General features: G+C 44.3%; 1 protein-coding gene across 1 annotated transcript in view; it reads left to right on the top strand.

The window, feature by feature from the left end:
• The first annotated feature begins 7,134 nt into the window (after positions 1-7,134).
• SLC2A12 (solute carrier family 2 member 12) overlaps positions 7,135-24,478 on the top strand; it is a 58,832-nt gene continuing 41,488 nt past the window's right edge. The window contains exon 1 of the mRNA XM_042939882.1: positions 7,135-7,361. Within this exon, the coding sequence (XP_042795816.1) occupies positions 7,247-7,361 (115 nt within the window). The 5' untranslated portion in view covers positions 7,135-7,246. The remainder of the gene's footprint in view (positions 7,362-24,478) is intronic.

The following is a 24,478-nucleotide window of genomic DNA, read 5'->3' as shown; positions in this document are numbered from 1 at the left end:
GGGAGCAGCGGTGGAGAAGGGGAGAAGGGAAGGGATCTGAGAGACGTTTAGTAAGCATGCTCATCCGGAGAGAACTCTATTTACCAAACATATTCATGCTTCTTGATCTAAGTTTTGTGGGGCCTGAAGGTTTTAAAAAGTTGAGGGCTCCTACTTTTAAGAAATAAGAATACAAAATGGGGCACCTGGGTGCCTCAGTCATTTAAGTGTCCAACTCTTGATTTTGGCACAGGTCATGACCTCACTGTCCATGGGATCAAGCCCCACATCGGGCTCTGCTCTCACAGCTCAGAGACTGCTCGGGATTCTGTCTCTCCCTCTCTGTATCTTCCCCCCACTTGTATTCTCTCTCTCTCTCTCTCTCTCTCTCTCTCAAAATAAATAAACCTTAAAATAAATACATAAATAAAATAAGAATTCAAAATTACATATGAATGTGAATATTTATTTAGCTAAATTCCAAATATAGTAAAACTCTGGTGTGTACACATAATTCATTCTAGAAACATGCTTATAATCCAAAGCACTTGTATATCAAAGCGAATTTCAGGAACCTTTGGCTCAGTTGTGATCATGTGACGTTCAACATCACGTACTACTCGTATCGCAAGACGTTGTTCATTTAGCAAGTTAAAATTTATCAGAAACGTTTGCTCGTCTTGTGGGACACTACTCACAGAACAAGTTACTCGCTATCCCAGGTTTTACTGTACTGAAAAGCTGCCACTGTTACAAACATCACACAATCCAAGAATCGCCTGATACATCTGACAGTACTTTTTTCTCCCTCTCCTCTCCATACACATGTTTTTGGTGACATTATTTTCTACAGAGAGAATCAAAAGAATCCAGTGTGTCCCCTAGCATGGCCATCCTCCACAGTCCACACACGTCTTGTGCTGAGAGCCATAGGACAGGTTCATGTTGAGAGGCAGTCTCCAGCTCTGTCCCTTCCATCGCGGTGCCCCATGAGTGACAACGTGGAATATGTGTGACATGGGAGACTTCCCGGAAGTCCTTCTTTTACAAAGAGAGCTAACAAGAGCTTAACTATATACACCAAAGCTCCTGGGAGCCATCTAACTGAAACTCAAACCAAATATTTTTCCAAATTAACTGCCCCTAAGCTGGATCCCAAATATTCGAGGGCCACCATGTCACCTGACGCAAAGAAAATGTGACAGAGAGGATGTCAGAGTCATGGTGCAAAGAGTTCGTTAGTCTTAACTCGTTGCAGGTAAATATTTTACTTTTAACCTACCTCTGCACAAATGAAAAAGGATCCATTGCAAGACCGTGTAAGAGTACTGAGGAAGATTTAAAAATTAGAAATGATTTATTAGGAACAATAGCTGACGGAATGAAGAAAGGCACTCATTTGTATAGCCAAGCGGGAAAAAAGCAGATGAAGGCCAGACAAATCAAAAAGGAAATTTAAAGGAAGACTATAATTTGAACAGCCTTCTTAGTTGCTCAGATACATCTTTGTGCAAATTAGAAAAAGCTGCCCCTTCCTCATGATGTTTTTTTAAAACGTATTTATTTATTTTGAGAGAGCACGAGCACGTGAGCATGGGAACGGCAGAGAGAGAGAGAGAGGGAGAGGGAGAGAGAGAATCCCAAGCAGGCTCCATGCTCTTAAGGCAGGGCCTGATGCGGGGCTCGATCATGACCTGATGGTGACCTGAGCCGATATCAAGAGTAAGACGCCCAACCAACTGAGTCACCCAGACGCACCCCACCCCCCCATGACATTTTCAAGTATCGTTTTCTGGAAAATTTGTTTTACGATTAAATAAAACCAACCTGTGCTGTGAATGGGAATGGTCCGCCTATTGTGCAATGTCTAAATTGCACAATAATATATAGTAGCCCTAAATCTGAAGAATGGTTCTTTAGATGGATACTTATATATTATATATTATATATTATATATTATATATTATATATTATATATTATATATTATATATTATATATTATATATTATATATTATATATATTGTATATGTATATACATGTATATATATTATACAATGTTATCACAACATTAAGAAAACATTTCTTCCGAAAATACTTTTTACACATGATTTACACATGATTAGGACTGGTCTAAATTTCTTAACGTGGCCTAAGATTACCATTCCAACATTGTCAGTTACTTTCAATTTTTACAAGTTCCTTTCTAATCTCTACCGCTATGCACATGCATGTTTAAAAATTATTATAATGGTAATCAGCATGCAATTTTCTACTCTGATTTTCTCATTCACAATAATAAAATAACAGTTTTTATTGCTATACTGTCCTTAATGATTTTATTGCTAAACTGTCTTAATGGTTTATCATTTTCTACCCAGAAAATATATTATAATAAATTCAACCGTGCTTCTTTTATGTGAGGAACTTGAATCCATAGGTAATGATTGGTAAGATTCTACATATAAGAAACAAAGTTATATTGAAAACTTTTAAGAGAAAGAAGTTATTTAGGTAGTATAAACAGGTAATATAATAACTATCTTTCCAAAAAATCGTACCAAGCTGAGTAGTTGATCGGACCGGGGCTAAGGAAGAGCTGACTTTGTATCTGGGTAATTTTTTTCTAAAGATCATATTTCCCCATTTGTGCTTACACTGTAATGAACCATTTTAGGATTAAAAAACTCCAGAGGTACATCGCACATAAACACAGTGCCGTAGGATACACTGGGGAGAAGCAACGGGGTGTAGTGGAAAACATGTGGGTTTTGGAATCAAATGGACTTGGACTGCTGTGCTTTGAAATTTTATGTTCCACAAAAAGACCTGTACAAGAATGTTCATAACAGCTTTATTTATAACAGCTCAAACTGGAAACAGTCCAGGTACACATCAGTAGGAAAATGGATAAATAAACCGTGTCATCGTCACCCATGGAATCCTATTCAGCAATAACAGAATGAACATAATACACATAAAATGAACAGAATGAACAGAATACACATAAAAACATGGGTGAATCTCAAAATTCCGCTCAGTGAAACAAGCCTTCTACGAGAGTACATACTTTATGATTCCATGGTATGAAGAGCCAGAACCAGCAAAGGTAACCCATGTGAGAAAAACCCACAGCACTGGTTGTTTCCAGAGGCTGAAATGGGAATTTACTCAGAAGAGATAACAAAGAACTTTCTGGGATGATGGGCATGTTCTGTAACTTAACAGAGCTTTGGACTGTGCACATGAAATCATGTCATGGTACCCTTAGGATTTGTGCACTTTGTTGTATGTAAAATGTCTCAAAGGGGAAAAAAAAGAACTAAAATAAATATTGAACTCTAGGGAATGATACACATCCCAAAGTATTTCAACTTACTTTGAAATTCATAAATACTGAGGCGCCTGCATGGCTCAGTCGGTTAAGCATCCGACTTGGGCTCAGGTCATGATCTTGAGATTCGCAAGTTTGAGCCCTACATCAGTCTCTCTGATGTCAGCTCTGAACCTGCTTTGGATCCTCTGTTTCCCTCTCTCTCTCTCTCTCTGCCCCTCTCCTGCTTGTGCGAGCATACACAGGCTCGCTCCGTCTCAGAAACAAACATTTAAAAAAAAGAAATTCATGAAAACTAGGATGGATCAATGGATGGATAGAGGGGTGGACATATAAGTCAAAGAGTAAGCATGTTGTAAAATGTTGACTATAGAATCTAGGTTTTCCTGTGTTATTGCAAATTTTCATGATAAAACATTGCAAAGTACTTTTTGATCTTGGGCATGCTCATAAACTTCTCAAGTTCAATTTCTGCAAATGGGGGTCATAGTATTTACTTCACAAAGTTGTGATGTTAAAAAAAAAAAAAAAAACTCGCCACAAAAATAGGCCTGGAATATAGTAGACATTCATGTGCCTGGCAATGCTTCCGGCCTTGTCTCTGGTCCCCTCTTACCTATCTTGCCAATTTATCAGCCATGATATGTCTTTTAGGATTCCACAGCATGATCTACAAGCAGGGGGTCTAAAACGGTGTGTGGCATAATTATTGGGGTTATAAGGAACAAACTGTGTGCTGTCTGCTAAGATCTATTTCTTGGGGGGGGGGGGGGGGGAACAGCTTTTAAGGATAGCAGTGGCTCAAACTCCATGGAAGAGGGACAGAAAGCCGATGGTGATACTTGCTCCAAAGATATTAACGGAAATGAGAGAGGAAGGCCAGAGTGTTACAGGCAATCATCAAATGGGTTTTGATACATAAAAACTAAACAGGTCTTCAGCTCACTAAAAGCTTCATTTGTGAGCACTCGCTTATTTCAGATATACGATATTCAGATATGATCAAGGATTTATACAGCATGGCTGGTATTGTGCCAGGACCTGGGGGGACAGAGATGGACGAGGGCACACCCAGACGTAGGTACGTGTTCTCTCGGACTTTGCATTCGAACAGTGCTAGCATCGGTTGCGTTTACAGGGATCAGCCTGCTAGCCAGCAAATATTTACTGAATATTCACTTGGACCATAATGAACGAAACATGCTCCATACTCTCGTAGAGCTTGCTATCTAGCAGAAAAGGCAAAGTTGATCAATCTACACCAAGAAATACATTATAAATTATAAATGTGCAAACTATGATGAAGAAATACAGGTTACTTCAGGAAACTTAGGCAGAAGAATATTCCCCTGTAGCCCAGGTGAAAGGAATCTCCTCCCTTTGCTCGGAGTTAAGAGAGTAAGGCGAGCACAGGACAGACCGGGATAGCCACGGCTCACATCAGGGCAACAACGGAATGAGGAACAGAATTAGTTCTACCAGGAGGCGAGGTAGTCAGTCACATTGTTTGCTCATTCCTTTTGGTTTCTTGTTGGATTATGCCTTAGGAATTCCAGTAGAGTTCGACCATAGAAAGTAAAGTGAGAATTGCTTTTAACCAGACTTAAAGAATTCTAGAATTAAGTTTGTCTTCTCTCTGATCAAAGACTACAGCAAACACCCTGACACTTTCATGATGCCCACAAGCCACTGGAGGAGACGCAGGGCCCCGGGATCATTAAACAAGGCGATTACGCGATTGACCAAGTGCAAGAATATGTCCTCCCCTCCACCACTCCCCGCCAATTGAGGTCACTGGTTCTGAGCAGAAAAGGGAGAAGCAAGGGCACGCGGGTGGCGGCTCAGTCGGTTAAGTATCTGACTTTGGCTCAGGTCATGATCTCACAGCTGGTGAGTTTGAGCCCCGCCTCGGGCTCTGTGCTGACAGCTTGGAGCCTGGAGCTTGCTTCGGACTCTGTGTCTCCCTCGCTCTCTGCTCCTCTCCCATTCATGCTGCGTCTCTCTCTCTTTCTCAAAAATAAATAAACATTAAAAAAAATTTTTTAAAGGTAGAAGCAAAGAGAATATGGAGAGCCGATGAGAGATGTATGTGTGTCGCAGATAAAAAGTACAGCTCTTACCATCATAACACCTTCCGGGAACAAATTAAAACTAAAGCATCATCGCACTACGCATTCTTCGGTGGGGACAAGCTGATCCGGGGGTATATTCACCTCTGAACCAGGAGGGGGCTGGGCGATATCTGGAGAGCTTCAGCAGGGTCAGCACACATATGACAGGTGCACGGTAAATACTAGTCGAGTTCCTACAGGTTTGTTTCCATTCGCTATGTGATTCCTGGACAGATAAGACAAATATAAAGCGATCTGGTGATGAGCGAAGGAAAGATACACATGATAAGTTACTTCACAGTTGTGTTATGATCCAGCCGAGGCGTCAAAAGTGAGTCCAGAGTGGTTCAGCTTCTGCCGACAGCACAGATCGGCCTCTCCGTCCAGGGAAGTGACTAGGTCAAAAGGGCATGTTTCACGGCCTCTTCCTAAAATCAAGAAAGGCTGATGAGGGAAGGAAGCCAAGAAAGTCAGAGAAGGAAAGGCTGGGAAATTCGGATGTAGGAGTACATTAGGCTGCCTGGCTTTGCAGTCTCAGCCCCGCCACTAAAGCAGCTGTGACACTTGAGGCAACTTTCTCAGCGTCCATTGCCTCTTCTGTAACACGGGTACCTGCCTCACAAGTTGTTGTTGTTGCTGTTGTCGTTTCTCAAAAGAATCATCTCCAAAGAAAAGAATCATCTGAGTTAATACCCTCGGCACAATTGCTGGCACATAATAAGTGCTCCGTAAATTTTCGTTTTCACGCCTAATGATTTTCTAAAACGATCCCAATTTCCTAAGATTTTTCGCGAAACACGACTTGCTGAAACATACAGCCGAAGGTAAAATATCACAACTCTGTAAGACCTTTTTATCTAAATCATATTCACCAATCGGGGGGCAAAATCTTCTCACTCCCTGGTTTTGTTTCCGAGTCTATGGCCACCACACTCACACAATGGGTCATCGGTCTGACGTCTCTGAATTGGAAACACCCTCCTCCCACAAGCAGGCAATCACACAACCTGACGAAGATTGGGGTTGCGGGGGGGGGGGGGTTGGTTCCTCTCATAAAGACAACTATGCATAAATAAACTGGATTACTTTGCGATCATCCCAGGGTATAAAAAGTCGAAAGAATCTATGCAGTATGAGTTCATGCACGCTTGGTCTCGGGCCTGGATCTGTCTGACGGGCCTTGTGGAGGAAGAGTGCATACCACACTCACCTAGAGCAAAATCAGGCCGAAACAGCAAAGCTGTCTTATGCTTTGTTTAAATGGTGAGTATCACGACTCTTGGAGTAACAGCCTTGCTGAAAAACTGCCACACTTTTCCTTCTGGTATGTCTTTGCATAAATTGTCCCCCTCTCTGCAAGATTAAGTGATACCATCTGTGAACATTCTGGGCCGTCCCTCTCAGCTTCCCTTTAAATCTGCAGGTTTCTCTTCTCTGCCTCTTTTCAAAGGTGCGGGGCATACAAGAGCTCCCCCCACCCCCCACCCCAGCTTGCCAAACCCTGAGCGCCCCGGCCTTTTAACCCCTTGCTTCCAACTCCGCATCTGAAGGCAAAAACAATCCTCGGAGACACGGCCCTCCCACTGCCTCTGATAGGCTGCTTGCAAATAGCAACAGCCTGTGTCACCGAAAAGGGCAAAGCCTTCGGAAATAGAAACAAAGTTGGTTACAAATCACATTGGCTTTGCCCGAAGTTGTTTTTTTTTTTTTTTTTTTTCCCACCCTTCTTTAAGCATGCTACCATGGGGACAGTGACCGCCGCTGTCACGGGGGGCAGCCGGGGTGGTTCGGGGCCGCGGGAGCGGCTGTAACTTCTCCGCGACCATGGTACCTGTTGAAAATAGAGAGGGCCCCGCTCTGCTGAACCCGAAGGGGAGAGCGGCCGAGACGGACGGCAGCGGCGCGGCCAGCGGCAGCCGGCATCCTCCCGGGGCCAGAGGTAAAGTGAGGCGCCGACCGGCTGGAGGAGCAAGCTGTGCTCGGGTCTCGCTCGCGTGTGTGTGTGTGTGTGTGTGTGTGTGTGTGCGCGCGCGCGTGTGTGTGTGTGTGTACACGTGAGCGTGCACGGTGCGTGGAGAGAAGGGAACGGGATCCGGTGGGAGGAAGAGAGGCAAGGAGCTGTAACGTGGAGATTGAAGTCCCACTGCTGGCACGATGGGTCCGTGGACTGTGTTGACATAATGTGTAACTCTTTTTCATTTGGGGAAGAGTGACTGGCAAAGGAGTCACATGTGTAAACACACACACACACACACACACCCGCGCGCGCACACACACTTTTTCATTGATTGCCACAAATGGGCAATCTGTAAGGAGGGAACATGGAGAACCACCATGTTTTAAGTCAGTATTTTAAGCAGGCTCTGGAAAATTGTTAGTTACGTAATCAATGAACACCAACTTTCTTTTTTAACTTCCCAGCGTCTAGTTGGTAATGCATTTGAGCATTTGAGCCTTAGGGAAGCCTCAAACCTGTGCTCCGTTTGCTCCTGCCTAACTGTCAAACTGGCCTTTCAAACTGAGGGTCCTTGAATCCTTTTTCCTTCTGGAGGCGAAACTGGGAAAAGTTTTAATTCATTCCAGTTATCTTTGCTACAGCAAATGCTTTCCTTCACTTCCACATTTACAGTTCCCACAAACGCACTGCAAGCTCTTGGCTAGCCTTTCCTACTCTGTTAGTTGGTTCCCAAAGGAATGGAAACTAATCGTAATAGGAAATTAAATCGAACACAGATAATTGTCTCTCTGAAGCTTTCCTCAGCTCTGTGCCCCTTCACCATGCCTACCATAGATTCCCAGGCCATTTATTGGAATGGCCAATGTGAAAATGGCCAATTTTCATGAACAATCCAGAACACTAACTGATTCAAAAGGCATGTGCCTCTCACCTTGCAGTGGATCTATCAAACCACGTTTGCCTCGTGGGTCTGTCTGATCTTGGACTTGACTCCACGACCCCTCTGACGGAGGCATGGATTGGCTCTTCCACAATGAGAGGCTGTCATTCTTCCCTGCCCTTTCCCCCTTCAGCGTCCTCCTACTTCCCCACTTCTGGTCAAGAATGAGTACCTGAGGTCATCCTTCAGGACGGCCTCTCCCTCGCTTAAGCAGAACTACCCCTTTCTCCAAGGGTGCTCTCTGGCTCCTACGTCTCCAAGCAGGCCAGGGAAGCTTGTATTTGAGGGTAAAGGAAAGAGTTGCAATGTTCTCTCTGAGTTCCTGAAAGACTGAACCGCCGAGCTTGCTCAGGTGGCCATGTCAACAAAAGCGTTCGCTAAATAGCCCGTGGGAACGTCACAAAGAGGATGAAAAGAAACTTTGTCCTGAAGGGGCCTCCATGGCAACAATTAAAAATATGGACTATTTAATTCTGATATGGCTTTGAAAGCACCATGTACTCTTAATAGGTTAAATTGCGCAAGGTCACGGTCATCCTGAAGGAAGGTCACAGGTGTTAGTGTTTGGAGAGGCACAAGATTCAACTGACAATGCAACCGTGTTCCAAAGAAATGATAAAATGAATAAACACGGTAAATTATTTTTTAACTTAATTGTAAATGAACCTTTATTACGTAGAAAAGAAAGGAAGCCTAAACGTCTCCCCCAAATCCTAAATGAATAAAGCTTTGATTTGTGCTAGAGTTTATATTTAGATGGATACAAACATTTTAGGATTTTTAGTACAAATTTTCATAAGTTGTCTCAGACGTGTCGTGGTATCCAAGGCAATTATGTGTATGGACTTGTACCTACGGAAGGCATAGTGCAGGCTCGCTGTACGATTTGGGATTATACTGTAGTCTGTTTTATGAAAATGCTGAGGTTTTAATGAAATGATGTGTGTCGAATCGTTCTTTTGACCGCTTTGTACATTCCCATAGTTTCATCCAGGAAATCCAGAGTATTTACGTATGCTCAATAATTACCATCCTAGTCCTGCATTTGAAGATACAAGTTTTTCTGTATTCCTAGATGGGGAAATTAAAGCACAAAGACGAATGAGTCATACAACCCAGGACAAAGTAATTAGATCATGTGAGATACTGAGAAACAAATCCACACAAAAATTTCCAGACTCCATGTTAGCGCCTCCTAACGCTCTTACGCCCAATAAAAGTGTTGGCAGATCTCGCCCAGGGAACCTCCTCTGAAACTGGAAAGAATTCTTTGTTCCAGTGACTACAAGCTAACGAACTTAAGTCCATTTTCAATCAGTTACGACATAAAGCGTGTATGTTTTTAGTAATTTTTTTTTAGTATTCACGGGCATGTTATAACCGACCTTATAGGCAGCGTTAAGCTCAATTCATAATCCTGGTGCCTATACCCGACCGCTGTGTGGGTGATATTAGAAAAGCACAATGCTACAACATCTCATACAAGTGAGAGAAGATGTGTGGTTGGCCCAGGTTCTCGCAGGGCTGGTGCAAAACTCACCCTGAGGTCTCTGGCCTGGGGGGCTGGATGCCTGTTCCTCTGTCTCAGCAGATGGGTCTTCCAGACTCTTCCAATTTCATGTTTCTTTTTTTTTTTTTTAATGTTTATTTGTTTTTGAAGGGGAGAGAGAGAGAGAGAGACAGAGCATGAGTGGGGAAGCAGAAAGACAGGGAGACACAGAATCTGAAGCAGGTGCCAGGCTCCGATCTGTCAGCACAGAGCCCGATGCGGGACTCGAGCTCACAAGCTGTGAGATCATGACCGGAGCCGAAGTCTGACACTTAACCGACTGAGCCAGCCAGGCGCCCCTCCAATTTCATGTTTCAGATCAGGTTAAGAGGAGTTTTCTTGAGGCCCTTTTTACCCCACCAGCACCTGCCCAAAGGATCAGAGACCAAGAACAATATTCACTGTATGAGTGCAAGTTCTCAAGCAATGGAGCCCCGGCTGCCCGATGCACTGGAACCCAGATCAGTATAACTGGCTGGACTCACTGGCCCAGTTGAAGGGGCTGGGCTTCGTTCCCCCTGAGACCCTTCTAAATCCAAGGTGCCGCAGGCTGAGATTTAAGAAATGTACACTTGGGCTAATCAGATGAGTATCCAAAGGCAATTGTTTTCAAACTTCTTTAAAGCCATGAAACTCCTTTCGACAAAGGAAAAGCTGAATAGGTGGTCAGTATGTAAGAGAGGTAATCATGGCACCTCTTTAGTGGAAAGGGGGGTGAAGAAAAGGAAGAGCCTGAGGCAGGCTGCTCCCTGATCCCTTCCCATCTCCTGTAGTCCTGAGCTGGGTCCTGGGTGGGACCACATTAGCAAACCACAGGTCTGTCACTACTCTGGTTATGCAGACGATGATTTTGAGGGTGGGGCATTTTTACTATGCTCCTACTGAGTCTTGGGTTCCCAGGGTTAGCCTGAACCAGGCCCCCTTGAACTCAGTCAGGCCCAGCTCTCTCAGGCTTCCTTGGGCAGCCCGATGGAGAGTCTACCTGTAAGAGAGTTGAGCAGACTTTAGAAGGAAACTTGTCCCCAGGGAAGAGCAAGTCAGGCCAATGAACTCGACCTCTTAACAGAGCCTTGGTTGTGAAAAGGGCAAGTCTAATAACAAACCAGTCATTTTGGGAAGACCCAGGCCTTAGCCATTAGCATTTTCCCAGGCTTTCCCTACATTAAAAAGTGGCAAAACCTGTGACACAGATTATTGTGCTTTAAAAACACGGGCATTTAACACATTGATGACTGATCACAATAAAAAAATATTCTATACAGCTTGATATTGCCAAGGAAATGGCAGGATTGATAGACATGTGAATCTCTGAGAGACTGTCGACTCTTTTGTCTGGAAATAAGAACAGATTTAAAGATGATTATCTCCCTTTTCACTTCGGTCAGCTTATCTCTATGACTGTACATTTAACCTCACTTGGAAATCACATCAAAAGCCTAGTTTGAGGCTCCTTGTGACTGTGAGGGCCAGGCAAATGGCTTCTCTGAGATCTAGGGAGGGAGAAGGCTCTGAACCAACATGGCGGAAGCTGTTTCACCACAGACTCCGGGTAGCGTTGGGCTCACACAGCCAGGGCTCTTGTTTCCCTTTGAAATGGCTGTGCCCTAGAGAGGGCAGAGAGGTTGCTGCTTCCACAGGCTACCCCCTGGCTGCCACCACAGCTGCGGACATGCACTGGAGGGAGCCTGCAGGAGGCAGGGCCTGGCAGACATGGATGAAGCCTTCAAGCGGTGTGACTGACCCAGAGGACTGAAATCAGTCAGCAGACACATTGTGCCTGAGCTGGTTTCACAGCTAATGCCTCTTCTGATGGGTCAGTGCCCCATCCCCGTTGTGAAATATTTGTAATATCACCCATAGTCTGGTCAGATTGCTTGCAGTAGCTGAGGCCTCTGAGATCCCAGGAACAGGCCTAGTGGTAGTCCTTAACTTCTACTGTTTGTGAATTTTCAAGGGGGTACTTTTTGGTGGGCTAAATCTTATGTTCGCAGGTAAAAAAAAACAGACAGACAAACAAATGAAAACAAAACCAAAAACACCTCAAAATAAACCCACCCGGTAGCTGCCCGAGGAAAACTCCAATTTAAATGTGTAAATCCAAGGGGAGTCAGCCAATTTGAAAATGCAATGTTTAATTGCCATAGATAGGTGGGACTGTCTTCTCGTTCAATAATAGTTGTTGAATCTGGCTTTGTAGGTAGCGTTTTCTCAGTAGTAGGAACCAAGTAATAATTAGCCTCAGGGTTTAAAAAGTTCTGAGAGCTCCCAGTTGCCCCCCGCCCCCTGTTAGTGTGCAATTAGTTTCTGCTTCTCAGCAAAACACCTACTGACTCAGATGTGAGCCAGAACTCGTTGTAGAAGATTCTTAGATTGAGCAGAGTTGGGTTCCCTAGTTCAATGGTTTCCTCGGGCACAGTCTTCCCCAAGAAGATGAGTTATTGAATAAAATAGAGAATAAAAGCCATGTAAAAAGATACCAAGATACGGTGAGAAAGGGGGGGAAGGTTAGAATGGGCTTCATTTCAAGGGGCTGTTTGACCAAATACCAAATAAGGATAATTTCTCATCCTGTCTTCCCTCAGAAGGCACCTAATCTCCGTTAAAGGCAAAGGACTTGAAATCACCCCAGATAGTTCCCAGCTGAAACTTCGAGTCAGCTATATAACCTTTACAGTAAATCATAAAATCATACATGTTTTTTAAAATTTAATTTTGTTTTCTTTTGGCTCATTGGTACCGTTTTACTTCCTATAGGAAGTACTGCTAATCCCATAGGATCCTAAAAATTAATTAATTAAAAATTAAAAAATGAAAACAAAAAAAAAAAACCCCACACACACAACACAGCACACTCATTTATACATTTGCTAAGTGGCTATACTTCAATGATATACTAATTTTTCTATACAATTGAGGTATAGGAGTAATAATAAAACTAAAATAATTAATTACATCCTTTTAATTTCAGTAGGTTTCATTCTTTTCGAACAATCCCTTACTTTATATTGTTCTGCCAAAATATCAGGGAGAAAAATGCAGTCCTTTGTTTGACTTACAGGAGTATTTTTTTCCTTGAGTAAATCAAGTGTAATTCACCTTTAAGCTGTTAAATTGTGCTCCCCTTGGAAGTAATTGTTTCTCCGGAACACTCATGACTCAGGTCTGCCTGGCACAGTTAGGCAGACTCTGGGGCTGTTGGTTATGTCCATATAATTTTCTCCAAAATTTGTTCTACATGCACCTGCTTCCATACTTTGTGGAAGTTGGTGCTGGGAGAAATGTGCAATGTTAATTTAGAAACCAGCCCGAAATGGCATCGCAGCCTCAGCGGTGCAAGACTTTTTTTTTTAATGTTTATTTATTTTTGAGACAGGTGGGGGAGGAGAAGAGAGAGGGAGACAAGATCTGAAGTGGTCTCCATGCTGAAAGCAGACAGCCTGATGCGGGGCTCGAACTCACGAACTGCGAGATCATGACCCGAGCTGAAGTTAGAGGCTTAACTGACTGAGCCACCCAGGTGCCCCAGCAAGACTTTTAAGAACAGAGAAATAAATTGTGATTAAGATCAGTTTGTGGTGAGAGAGCATTCCCAAGCTAATAAAATGTTTCAATTCCATTGGGAAACAAGATTGTTGAAACCCCAGGCAAACTCACGGGAAGAATTTTTCATGGTGTAAACCCAATTATGTAGGTACTACCAAAAACAAAGGAATTCAAGAATTTATGAAAAGGCATAATTGTTATGCTGGAAACAAGGTATCATTTTTCTTCCTTTGCTATCAGTAAGAGAGACTGTTTCAAAGGTTTATTTCCGTGTCATGGAGATTTTACCCCACTGGTCCAGACGACACAGATTTTTGTTGAATGATTATTGTGGGTCACATGTTTCTATTACTATTATTCCTTCTTATCTTTACAATAACGCAATGAGGTAATACTACCCCCAGTTCACAGTTAAGGAAACTGAGGCCAAGAGAACAACAGCGAACGTTTACCAAATGCTTACTACCATGCCCAACACATTCTTCTGCCTCATTAATTCTCATAACAACTTTATGAAGTAGGTAATATTATTATCTCTATGTTAGGAATGAGGACACAGAGGAACAGAAAGGTTAAGGGACATGTAGCCGGTAACTAATCAGGCACTCTGATTCCTGACTGTACCTTCACCTTAAGCACGGGTACCTCCTAGACAGAACAAAAGGGACTCACTCCAGGTAGCATGGATAATATCAGAGTGTCGGTATCCTATGATCCAATCCACGGTTTTACCCACTTGACCCGTAATACCATCCAGCACCAATGTCTCTACTCCCTGCTCTGTTCTGTTATCTGATCTTTGATTTGGGGTACCTGTTTAACTCGTTTCAGAACTTTATTGCATTCGATTTTAGCTAGCTCCCTGATTTTCCATGCAACGCGTCTTTTGCTATAAGGTTATAAGCTCCTGGATAAAATACACATTCTTGTACATTTGTCAGAGCTCTGAGAGGACTGCAAGCACTGTGGGCTTGGAAAAGACTGTCCGTAAGAGGTAGGAGCTATGCCTTTTCCATCGGGGATCACGTGCATGTGGGACAAGTACCACCATCTTGAGCTACCAAATCCAGATGTAACCTGGGAAATCTCTCAACACAGTGCTCATAAAGACCATCCTGCTGACTGCACTGTTCATCCAGATGAGCCTGTTACCATCTGTGCCCAACGTGGTGCTGGCGCATAGTACATGCTGAGCTGTTAAATGAGTAAATGAGCATTTGTTCAGCTAAAGAACATGGGAATTCAGTACATATTGAGCACTTACTCCATGCTGGATGCTTCAGAGTGAAAAGCAATATGTAGGACATTATCCATGTCCGTAGATTTTACCAGAATCGAAATAATTATAAGATGATCGTTTAGCAAACGTGCTACAGCCGGGTCCAGGGTGAATAAGAGACATCCATGCAATGCCGATACATATTACCAACTGGTGGAGAGAGACACGCGTTCAGGAAACCCAAGATGGAGGAGGTGGCCGGGGATATAATGCCATACTAATGCCTATGGGGCAGCTCAGCCAGGTTTTGATGGATTCTGGAAGATAGTAGAGTGAAGTTGAGTCAAGAAGGTATAACTGAGGGCAGTGCATTTACGGAGAGCATTATCAGCAGAGAAAATAGCTTGCGTACAAATTTTGAGAAGACAAAATGGCACATTCAGGGACCTCCAGCTATTTCTGTGTGACGAGAGCACAGAGTTCAAAGAAGGGTGGAGGGCAGAGGACGACAAAGAAATCTGAAGATGTAAGCAGGGACCATATCACAAGACCTTTGTGTGCTAAGTACCATGAGAGGAAGCATTCTTAGGAAGAGACCATATCAGTTTAGAGAAACCAAGCAAGTTTCTGAAAATGATGGTAGTGGGGACAGACTTAGAGAGTTCTAGAAAACCTTATCTGCATGTCAAAATCCTCCAGCTTCATGGGGCCACCATTATTTTAATATTTATTTTTTTTTAAATTTTTTTAATTTTTTTAACCTTTTTTTATTTATTTTTGAGACAGAGAGAGACAGAGCATGAATGGGGGAGGGGCAGAGAGAGAGGGAGACACAGAATCGGAAGCAGGCTCCAGGCTCTGAGCCATCAGCCCAGAGCCCGACGCGGGGCTCGAACTCACAGACTGTGAGATCGTGACCTGAGCCGAAGTCGGACGCTTAACCGACTGAGCCACCCAGGCGCCCCCATTATTTTAATATTTAAATAAACACAGTTCCAGCCCCCATGAGGCTAAGTCCACATGCTTTCTTACTCGCCGCCCTCGCTGTGCACACACAGAATACCTGAGGAGCCTGGCTGTTCTTCTGATCAACTTCCTGTCTCCACTGGATTCTTAACCTTCACTTCCTACAATTAGGCTTTTTCTCTTATCTTTGCTTTGATCCATGTGCGGATCATGGCCCCTTTTTCCTTCACATTCTCAAATCCCATTCATATAAGCTCTTTGTGGATCATTACTACGATTTGCAGACAGCTATCATCCAAATAAATGTTTGGTGAGCCCATTTTTAAAATTATCCTGTCAAATCTACCATAGGGAATTTCTTGTAAACCAACTTTCCTAAAATCTGTAGGCCTGTGGCCCTTTTGTTCCCTTATCCCCGTCCTCTCCCCCACAACTTGATAACCTGTCTGGACCTTTTCTTCCATTTCTCCATTTTTCTTCCATTTCTTCCATTTCTGGGCATTCTTCGCCAGTCTTTCTTGAACTCTCTCTGTCATACACACATACACACATCCACACACAGGTCAAAATTCTTCCCTTATGTTATATAAAACATCTCGGCCTTTTTTTTTTCCTCTCTCTCTCTCTCTTTCCCATAGTCCACTTGTATATTATCAACCTGCCCCATGCACTTCTCCCTTAACATCCAGGTGGCCATGCAGGTATTTATTTTTAGTAAACAAAGTGCATTTCCTAAGAGCTTTACATCCACAGCCTTTACAATATTATTTGTTCTCTTCCCATTGTATTTTCCCAATTTAAAATGTTTAAATGCACTACAGATGATTCCCAGTCATTTTCAAGTATGTAGACCCCTTTAACAACTCCTTAAACAACTTTAGATCCTCACATAATAGTTTCTGCCATCTTAAATTTATTGATTAGAAAATATAGACTGACGGGGGGCGCCTGGGTGGCTCAATCGGTTAAGCTTCTAACTTCAGCTCAGGTCCTGATCTCACAGTCTGTGAGTTCGAGCCCCCTGTTGGGCTCTGTGCTGACAGCCCAGAGCCTGGAGCCTGCTTCTGATTCTGTGTCTGCCCCTCCCCTGCTCATGCTCTGTCTCTCTCTGTCTCAAAAATAAATAAAAACATTTTAAAATTAAAAAAAAAAAAAAAAGAAAATATAGACTGAAGGAATGCTACTGTGCCATCACCGGAACTTGAACTTTTTTTATAACTTTTTCATCACATCTGCATACGTTTGAAATCTTCGAGTACAGATACACGTGTTACTATGTTTCCCAACGTTCACTAATTAAAGATTTTGTGAATTCTCACATGTCCATAGCTCACTCGCGCTCGCACACACTGAGAATCTCCGTGGGGGAGTCCTCAGACGTCTCCAGGTGACGTGGCTGCTGGTTTGTTCTCTAGATCACACCCCCTTAACTGTTGAAAATATCCATAAAAACATGGAAAGAGAGGTAAAGTCACAAAAGCGTACAAGCCAGATATGTTCATCAATGGGTTAGCATTTAACCCAAAGTTAGGTACAAACACGGGCCTGATGTATAAAAGGCAGTAACATTTTAGCTTTGCACAAGCTCCCACTGCACATCCCTAATGGAGAGGATTTTCGGGAGCCAGATATAGGGAAGACATCGCCACAGACCCCTGGGGCCACTCTGGCAGAGGGTCGAAGCTTTGCCGCACGGTCCGATCTTCCCAGGCATCCCGTTGCCGTTACTTCTCTTTCTCTCTCAGGGGCTACAGTTTCCAAGATTTCAGCAACCCTGGGCAGATAGGAACGGCAGCGGCTCACCGAGTTCTGGAACATGAGATCAGTGTTAAGAAGGGACAAAGCCTGGATGAGCCACTGGAATGGTGCCTTCCAGAAGTTGTAGCTTTGCCCGTACTGGTTTTCCAGACTGCTTTAAATCATGCAGGAATGGTATCTCTTCTTCCTAGTCAGGGGACCAAAACATGGAAGCAATACAAGTCCTTCCTCCGTCCAATGGCATCCCACCAGAAAAATTACTTCCAGGGATCAGAAATTTGGCCAGTCGCTCTGCACACCAAGTGCTCCCCCCGGTCTTGCTAAGAGGAGTTCTCGACGGCAGCCGGGTGGCTAGAATAAGGTATGTAAGACACTGAAAACCCAACAGCTGTTCCAACTCCCTTCTCATGTTCTGCCTTTCCTATCTGGGGAGCTAAAATATTCAGAGACTCGCATCTCAGGCTCCCTTGCAGCCAAGTCTGACCAGGGAACCTTCCTCTGCTTCTGGCCAATGAGACATGACGGGAAGTCTTCAGCTAGGTCTGAAAATTAAACTGACGAAGATTAAGAGGGAAAAAGTATCCACGTGAATTTAATGCGAGTTCTACATGACACGGGAGCCCTCGGGAACTAAAGAGTAAGAAATGGTTAAACCTGAGTGTTGTTATGCTCTGTTTGATGAAGCGTGGACAGCCACGGAGCATATGACAGGTCAAGGTGTGTGAGGTAAGTGTCGTGAACTGGGGAGACTGGGCAAGGCCTGTTTGTTCGGATCCTTCGTGGTCTCTCTCTGTCTTCAGAGATAAGATTGTTCCCTTCCTGTGGGTGTGGGGAGGGCACCTCCCATGTAAGGGTGTCACCTGCTTTAGGGGGAAAGGGCAGGGAGAAGGCCAGAGGGACCCTCCTGCTTCTGCCATTTTCTCAAACTCCTTCAGCTTAAAGCATTCAATAAGCCAAGGCACCACATTTCGGGGCTAGCGTATTCTGAAACCCATCCTCTTCCAGGGTGCTTCTGGAAAGTTCCCTCCATGAAAAAAAGAAAGAGGCCTTACCGCAAGCCTTCTTCCACCGGCACTTGCCTTTGAATTTGGTAGCGAGAGAATCTTAAGCCTGGGGCTGTGGCGGCCTCTTTGCACCTATGGTGACAAACCAGGGGCAAAAGCCAACCCTCTGAGGAGGCAGGAACAGAAGGATGAATAGAGTATGAATCCTTGGAGACACCAAACTCAACTCGGTCTTCTCACCAATTAAACAGCGAATGCCACAATGTTTTAAAGCCTTGTTTTTTAGGTTTTGGTTTCCTACGGTCAAAAATATCATAACTGATCTGGGGGCTGGATACAGAGAAAGCAACAAATCTGGCCACTGGCAAGTATGTTCTAAATACAAAGGCGAAGGATGCATTTTAAGATTTCTTTTTATAGGAAACATACATACATTTTTGGAAAGCATCTGTTTTCTGTTCTCTATACATTTTGTAAGAGTAGACTCTGAAAAAAGAGATTAGGACAACGCCCAATGACGAGAACAAATCTAGGTGAAGACAGAGCTGAGGACAGGTGCAGACAGGACAGGCCTGTGTGAACCTGTCATGAGCATGAGGACACTAACGCCGCCGGAGCAGAACTATATTCTGAGATCTGCGACGTAGGAGAGGCTATTCTAGGTGCACATAAGCAGGACAAGAAGACAGAGAGTGGGGACGCCTGGGTGGCTCAGTCTGTTAAGCATCCGACTTCGGCTCAGGTCATGATCTCATGGTTTGTAAGTTCGATCCCCACGAAGGGGTCTCTGCTCTCAGTGCTTTGGTCTCCCTCTCTGCCCTTCGCCTTTCCGTGCTCTCTTTCTGTCAAAAACAAATAAACATTTAAAAAAAAAAAAGATACAGGCGGGAAATGAGATGAATATGTATAAGTAACACATAAATAATTATTACTAAACAAATAGGGGGAAACCCAAAATACTAGAAGAAATCTTTCCTGAGTAGAAGAACCCAAGTAGAAGCAGAAAAGTGTGGAAGAAACAAGTAGCCAGACTTATCCCGGCGAAAGTCTCACAGTGAAGGAGGGAAGGAAGGACGGAAAGGCAAAAAAGCGAAAAGGAAAGAAAGAAAAGAATGGAAGTCCTGTGAATAATCAGGCAGAAAAAGAGAGTTAATAATAGGGCAAGATGAAGGGAAGGGCTAATAAGCCACTGTAAGCAGCGTCCCCTCTGGGTACCTCCCTAGCCCAGGGAATTTGGAGAAGCCTGGTTTCCGGAAAGTGTGGCTGTATACGTACTACTAAATCAAACCTGAGATTTGAAAAATGAAAAAGAAAGCAAAGTTTCTATCGGTTTTTGTTTTCGAAAGGCCAAACAACAGCAGGTAGAGAGGGAGGCCAAATTTTCGGTTGGGCTGAGTTTCATTGTATGCTAAGGGGGATTGGGAGGCAGGGAGGGGGACTAGATGCAGGCTAGTGCCCAGTATTTACCACCACCAGGGGCCCCACACGTGGTCTAGGGCCCAGAGGCAGCATCCGGGACCTTTGGCAGCTGGTGGAAGCAGCACACCTCAACTCTCCAGGGGCCATACCCTCTGGGCCTGGGGGAGCTCTCTGGGCCAGCGCCCTTCCCCCACGTGACAACCAGGAGTCTGTACTGAGCTCTCCTGGCAGGCCCTGTGTGGGTCCCTTGATGAGTTTTGTCCCTTGACGGCGACAGTCCTACTCTCAAGGCGCTCCCAATCTAAGGCAGGAGACGGGCGCAACTAAATATGATCCAGGGTGCTGTCAGGTCATGGACAGAAAGGCAAGAGAGAGGAGAGAGATTAATGCTAACCAGAGGGCGTCTGGAAAGGTTTTGTAGAGAAGGCAATATTCAAACTGTATCTTCAGAGATGACTCAGGTTTCCCCTAGACTCTGAAGTTAGGGGAGAGACATACCCTGAGGGGGAACAGCTGGAAGAGAAGCACAAGTCTGGGAAAGTGCATGGCATTTTCCAGAAACAGCAAGTAGTCCGGATGGGCTGGGAGGAACCGGTGTCTGGAGACTGTTGTGGGGGCTGAAAACCCGAGTCCCTGACGGGTGCTGCTAAACAGTGAGTCTGAACAGCCAGAGAACACGGGGCGCACGTTTCATAAAGAATAAATATATGAGTGATAACGAAACGGTTTACGGTGTCTCCGGTGGTGCTATATTAACAGGCTAAAAATAGGGCTGAAAGCTTTATAGAAATGCTAATGCTAGGCTGTTCAAATGCTAAGCATTTATGTAAATATGAAGTTGTAAATGCTAACCATTCCATAATACTGTGCCTTAATCTTAGTCTGCCCACAAAACCTTGGGGAGGTGAGGACCGAGGATCAGTGTTCTGGAAGGCTCTTATCCTTCGTTCATTTATTCCACCACTCAGCAAACATTTACTGAGTATTTACCTTGCGCCAGAGACCACAGATGAGAATACAGACATAAGGAAAGTAGAGTTCTTAGACGTTCAGTTCAACAGGTGGAGACAAATGGGTAAATAAGTGAGCACCTTGAACAATGACAGGTGCACTAGAAACACATTCTTTGGGCGGCAGGAGCCCAGGGGGGGTGAGGGGTGAAGCTCGCAAAATAAGGCCGAGCAGGGTGGCCTTCCTGGGGGAGGTGGCGCTTGGGATGACTCTTGAAAGATGAGTTGGGATGGAAGATATTCAGGGAGGAGGAGTGGAGAAAGGGGAGACCACATCTGCAAGGCCATTTGGGGGCCACTGCAAGTTTTTCCCCCCGAGCAAAACGTGAAGTGGGGGGTCTTTGAAACCTCAGAGGCATTCGCATTGGGGCACGCCGTCCAATTCCCTGGCTGCCTGCCAGAGGAACCTGTGTGTGCACGTTTTGCCGTCTGTTGTAGGATTTAGTGAGCCGACAAGTGTTCATGGTGCGCCCATTATGTACCCAGGCTGGAACAGACATATGGGGTAAGAGAGGAAAGCAGAGGGCAGGCAGAAACGCAAATATTATGGAAAATTGTGTCGTGTGCGAGCCAGTGACAGCGTGGTTTCATGTGAGTCACGACAAGCGGCGGACAATGCAGCTATTGTGGCCTCGCCTCGCCTGGGGAGGCTCCTGCCCTTTGTGCCCTCCGTGTGGGTCTCAGTGCACGTACGTGAGGCCCCGTGGCTGTGATGGCATCTTCCGCAAATGCTTTTACTTCCTTACCTTGTAGCACAGGCGTCGTGGCTTCAACAGGGACGCTGCTGGACCTAGCGAAGCAGCAAGGCAGAGAAGTAGGCATGACCCAGCGGCACTGCGGGTCCCAGGTGTGACTCTGCACGTAGTTGCCATTTCTGTGATGTCCACGAAAGGCTGGGAGTTCCCTGTGGCCCCTTTGGGGCCATTTCCTTGAATGTTAAGGAAAGGCCCCCATTGAGCAAGGCCGCGAGCAAATGGGTTGGAAATGCTAAACGTCACCATGAATGTGAAGTGCAGGGTGTTTGACTTCAGGGCTGGGTGTTCTTTGAAAAGGCATTCATCAGAATTCCTCATCCTGCCCTCTCCTTCAGGACCGGCTGCTGCTTCTGGGTCCAGCGAGCTGCCCAAACTCTCTCATCTGTGTTTAGGCAGACCCCACCTGCCTGCGACGCACTCTTTCCTCCTGTTCATGGCCAGATTTCTTGAACAAGTTATTTCTACCTTCTGGCATCCGTAGAATAATGTCTTGCTTTTATCATCATCATCATCAAAAAAAAAAAAAAAGTCCACTTTTTATGTCTCTTCACTGTTTTTTTTATGGTAAATGAGCACCAGGAAAATGTCCTGTCGTGGAAGTCCTGAGGTGTCACAGGGCTACAATCTAGGGTGATTAGGGACTAACCTTCCACGGGCTCATTGGAATTCAAAATCCCAAATGGGCAGCTGGAGACTGTAAGGGAACTTCAGCAGTAACAAGGAGCAGCACCAAGATGAGTGAAATTTGTTTTGATCAGGATCCCTTAAAGCATATCTCAGGGAGGACAGGCCCCTCAAATGAAATACACACAGTTAAGCCCTTAGCTTAATTCTGTGATATATCACCCCTGTTGGTATGCCCCCTGTGTGGGAATAGGGTCATAGAATGTCCTCTGCACCCTTTAAGATTTTAAAGGCCAACTCCCTAGATAGACAGACAGAAAGATAGATATAGATAGATAGATAATGTTGTGATATATAAAAAAATTTTTAAACTCAGGGCTCCTGGGTGGCCCAGTTGGTTGAGCGTCCAACTCCAGCTCAGGTCATGATCTCGTGGTTCACTAGTTCCAGCCCCATGTTGGGCTCTGTGCTGGCAGCTCAGAGCCTGGGGCTTCCTTCAGATTCTGTGTCTCCCTCTCACTCTACCCCTCTACTGCTCATGCTCTGTCTCTCTCTCAAATAAATAAATAAATTAATTAATTAAAAAAAACTTTTACACTTGTAATTTTGTAAAAAGACTTTTTAGTAATTCGTATGGAAATAAAGTTATTGTAACTCTGAGGAATTATACTCAGTGCTAGCTGCTGGGTATCTAGAGGGACCTTGACAAACTGGGATGGTTTCCAGACCCTTTGCACACATCCCAATTTGTCCGTGTCCCGTGAACGCTGACTAAAAGAATCAGCATATGAAGCTAAGTCCAGAAAGTGGACAAAGAAGCTGGATCTCTCTTCCGTCAGGAGCATTTCCCCCACAGTATAAGGAGCAGGCTTTGTGACTTGCCCACCTCAGACTCTGTCTGAAGTAACATGATAGAGCATCAAAGGAAGGGAATCTGGTATGTCAAGAAGTCTTTCTTTTGGTAGGAAAACACTATCTCCCAGCTAACAAAGGGGGGAAACAAGAGGGGAAGGAGAGGGCGAAGTGGCAAGGGCAATCTTCTGCCACTCAAGCAGTTGCAGCATCTATTCTGCCATGCCCCTGACTCAGTATCCCCTCATTGCTGCCCTGTGTCGCTCTAAATCCACTCCTGGGGTGCCTCCCTCAATCTGCCTTACAAGTGTTTCATTCTTCAATGTCGTTTATTTTTTTTATATGAATAGCAGAGGCCAATTGCCAAAACATATAAAAGCTAATCAATATGTCAAAAGTAGATAAAATTGGGGGGCCTGGGTGGCTCAGTCAGTCAGGCATCTGACTCTTTATTTTGGCTTAGGTTGTGATCTCACAGTTGGTGGGTTCAAGCCCTACACTGGGCTTCATGCTGACAGTGTGGAATTTGCTGGAGATTCTCTCTCTCTGTGTGTCCCTCCCCCACCTCAAAAATAAATAAAATAAGAAACTTAAAAAATAATAGATAAAATGAACAGTGGGAGATAGAGATACGAAGTAATACAATATTCTTATCAAAATGTGAGAATTTGACCCGATTCTCCTTGTCATAGAGAAATATGTTGCTGAGGATTTCAAGATCACATGGGGGGGAAATATGTGGAAATTTAGCACATGAATGATCTTATAAGAGAGTACCTTTTTTGTTGTTGTTGTTGTTGTTGATTTATTTATTTTGAGAGAAAGGGAAAAAGTGGGGCAGGAGCAGAGACAGAGGAGGAGGAGGAGGAGAGCCTGATGTGGGGCTGGAACTCACGAACCATGAGATCATGAACTAAGCTGAAATTGAGAGTCAGATGCTTAACCAACTGAGTCACCCAGGAGCCACTATGAGAGACTACTTTAAAGCCATTTTGCACGTAAAAACTAAAACACTGCATAATAAATAATAGATAACAGAGATATCACCAGAATTTTGGGTTTCTTGGGGGCAACTATATAACTACATCTGGTTGTCCTTATTTCCCTCTCTCTCTCTCTCTCTCTCTCTCTCTCTCTGTGTGTGTGTGTGTGTGTGTGTGTGTGTGTGTGTACTTCCCACTACCTACAGAAATATCTTCCATGTACTGGTGCTAAATATTTGTTTTTTACTTAGCTGGATAAATTGCTAATTTAATTTCACTTTAATGGTTTATGATCACTATGCTCATGAATTACTTTTATTTTATTGTGGGTTCTTGCCCTTTTATTTTCTCCTCCATCTAAATGTTCAATCCTTTTTAGATTTATTTTTTGAAGTCACCTATGTCCCAGGATCCTGGAGATGTAAAATACCTTGGGTATTTCTGGTAGGAAGAGACTCAGACCAACTTTATTTGACC

Source organism: Panthera leo, chromosome B2 (genome assembly GCF_018350215.1).
Source record: "Panthera leo isolate Ple1 chromosome B2, P.leo_Ple1_pat1.1, whole genome shotgun sequence".
NCBI classification, from domain to species: Eukaryota; Metazoa; Chordata; class Mammalia; order Carnivora; family Felidae; genus Panthera; species Panthera leo.
Note: the sequence above shows the minus strand (reverse complement) of the source record. Positions and strands in the feature narration are given on the sequence as shown.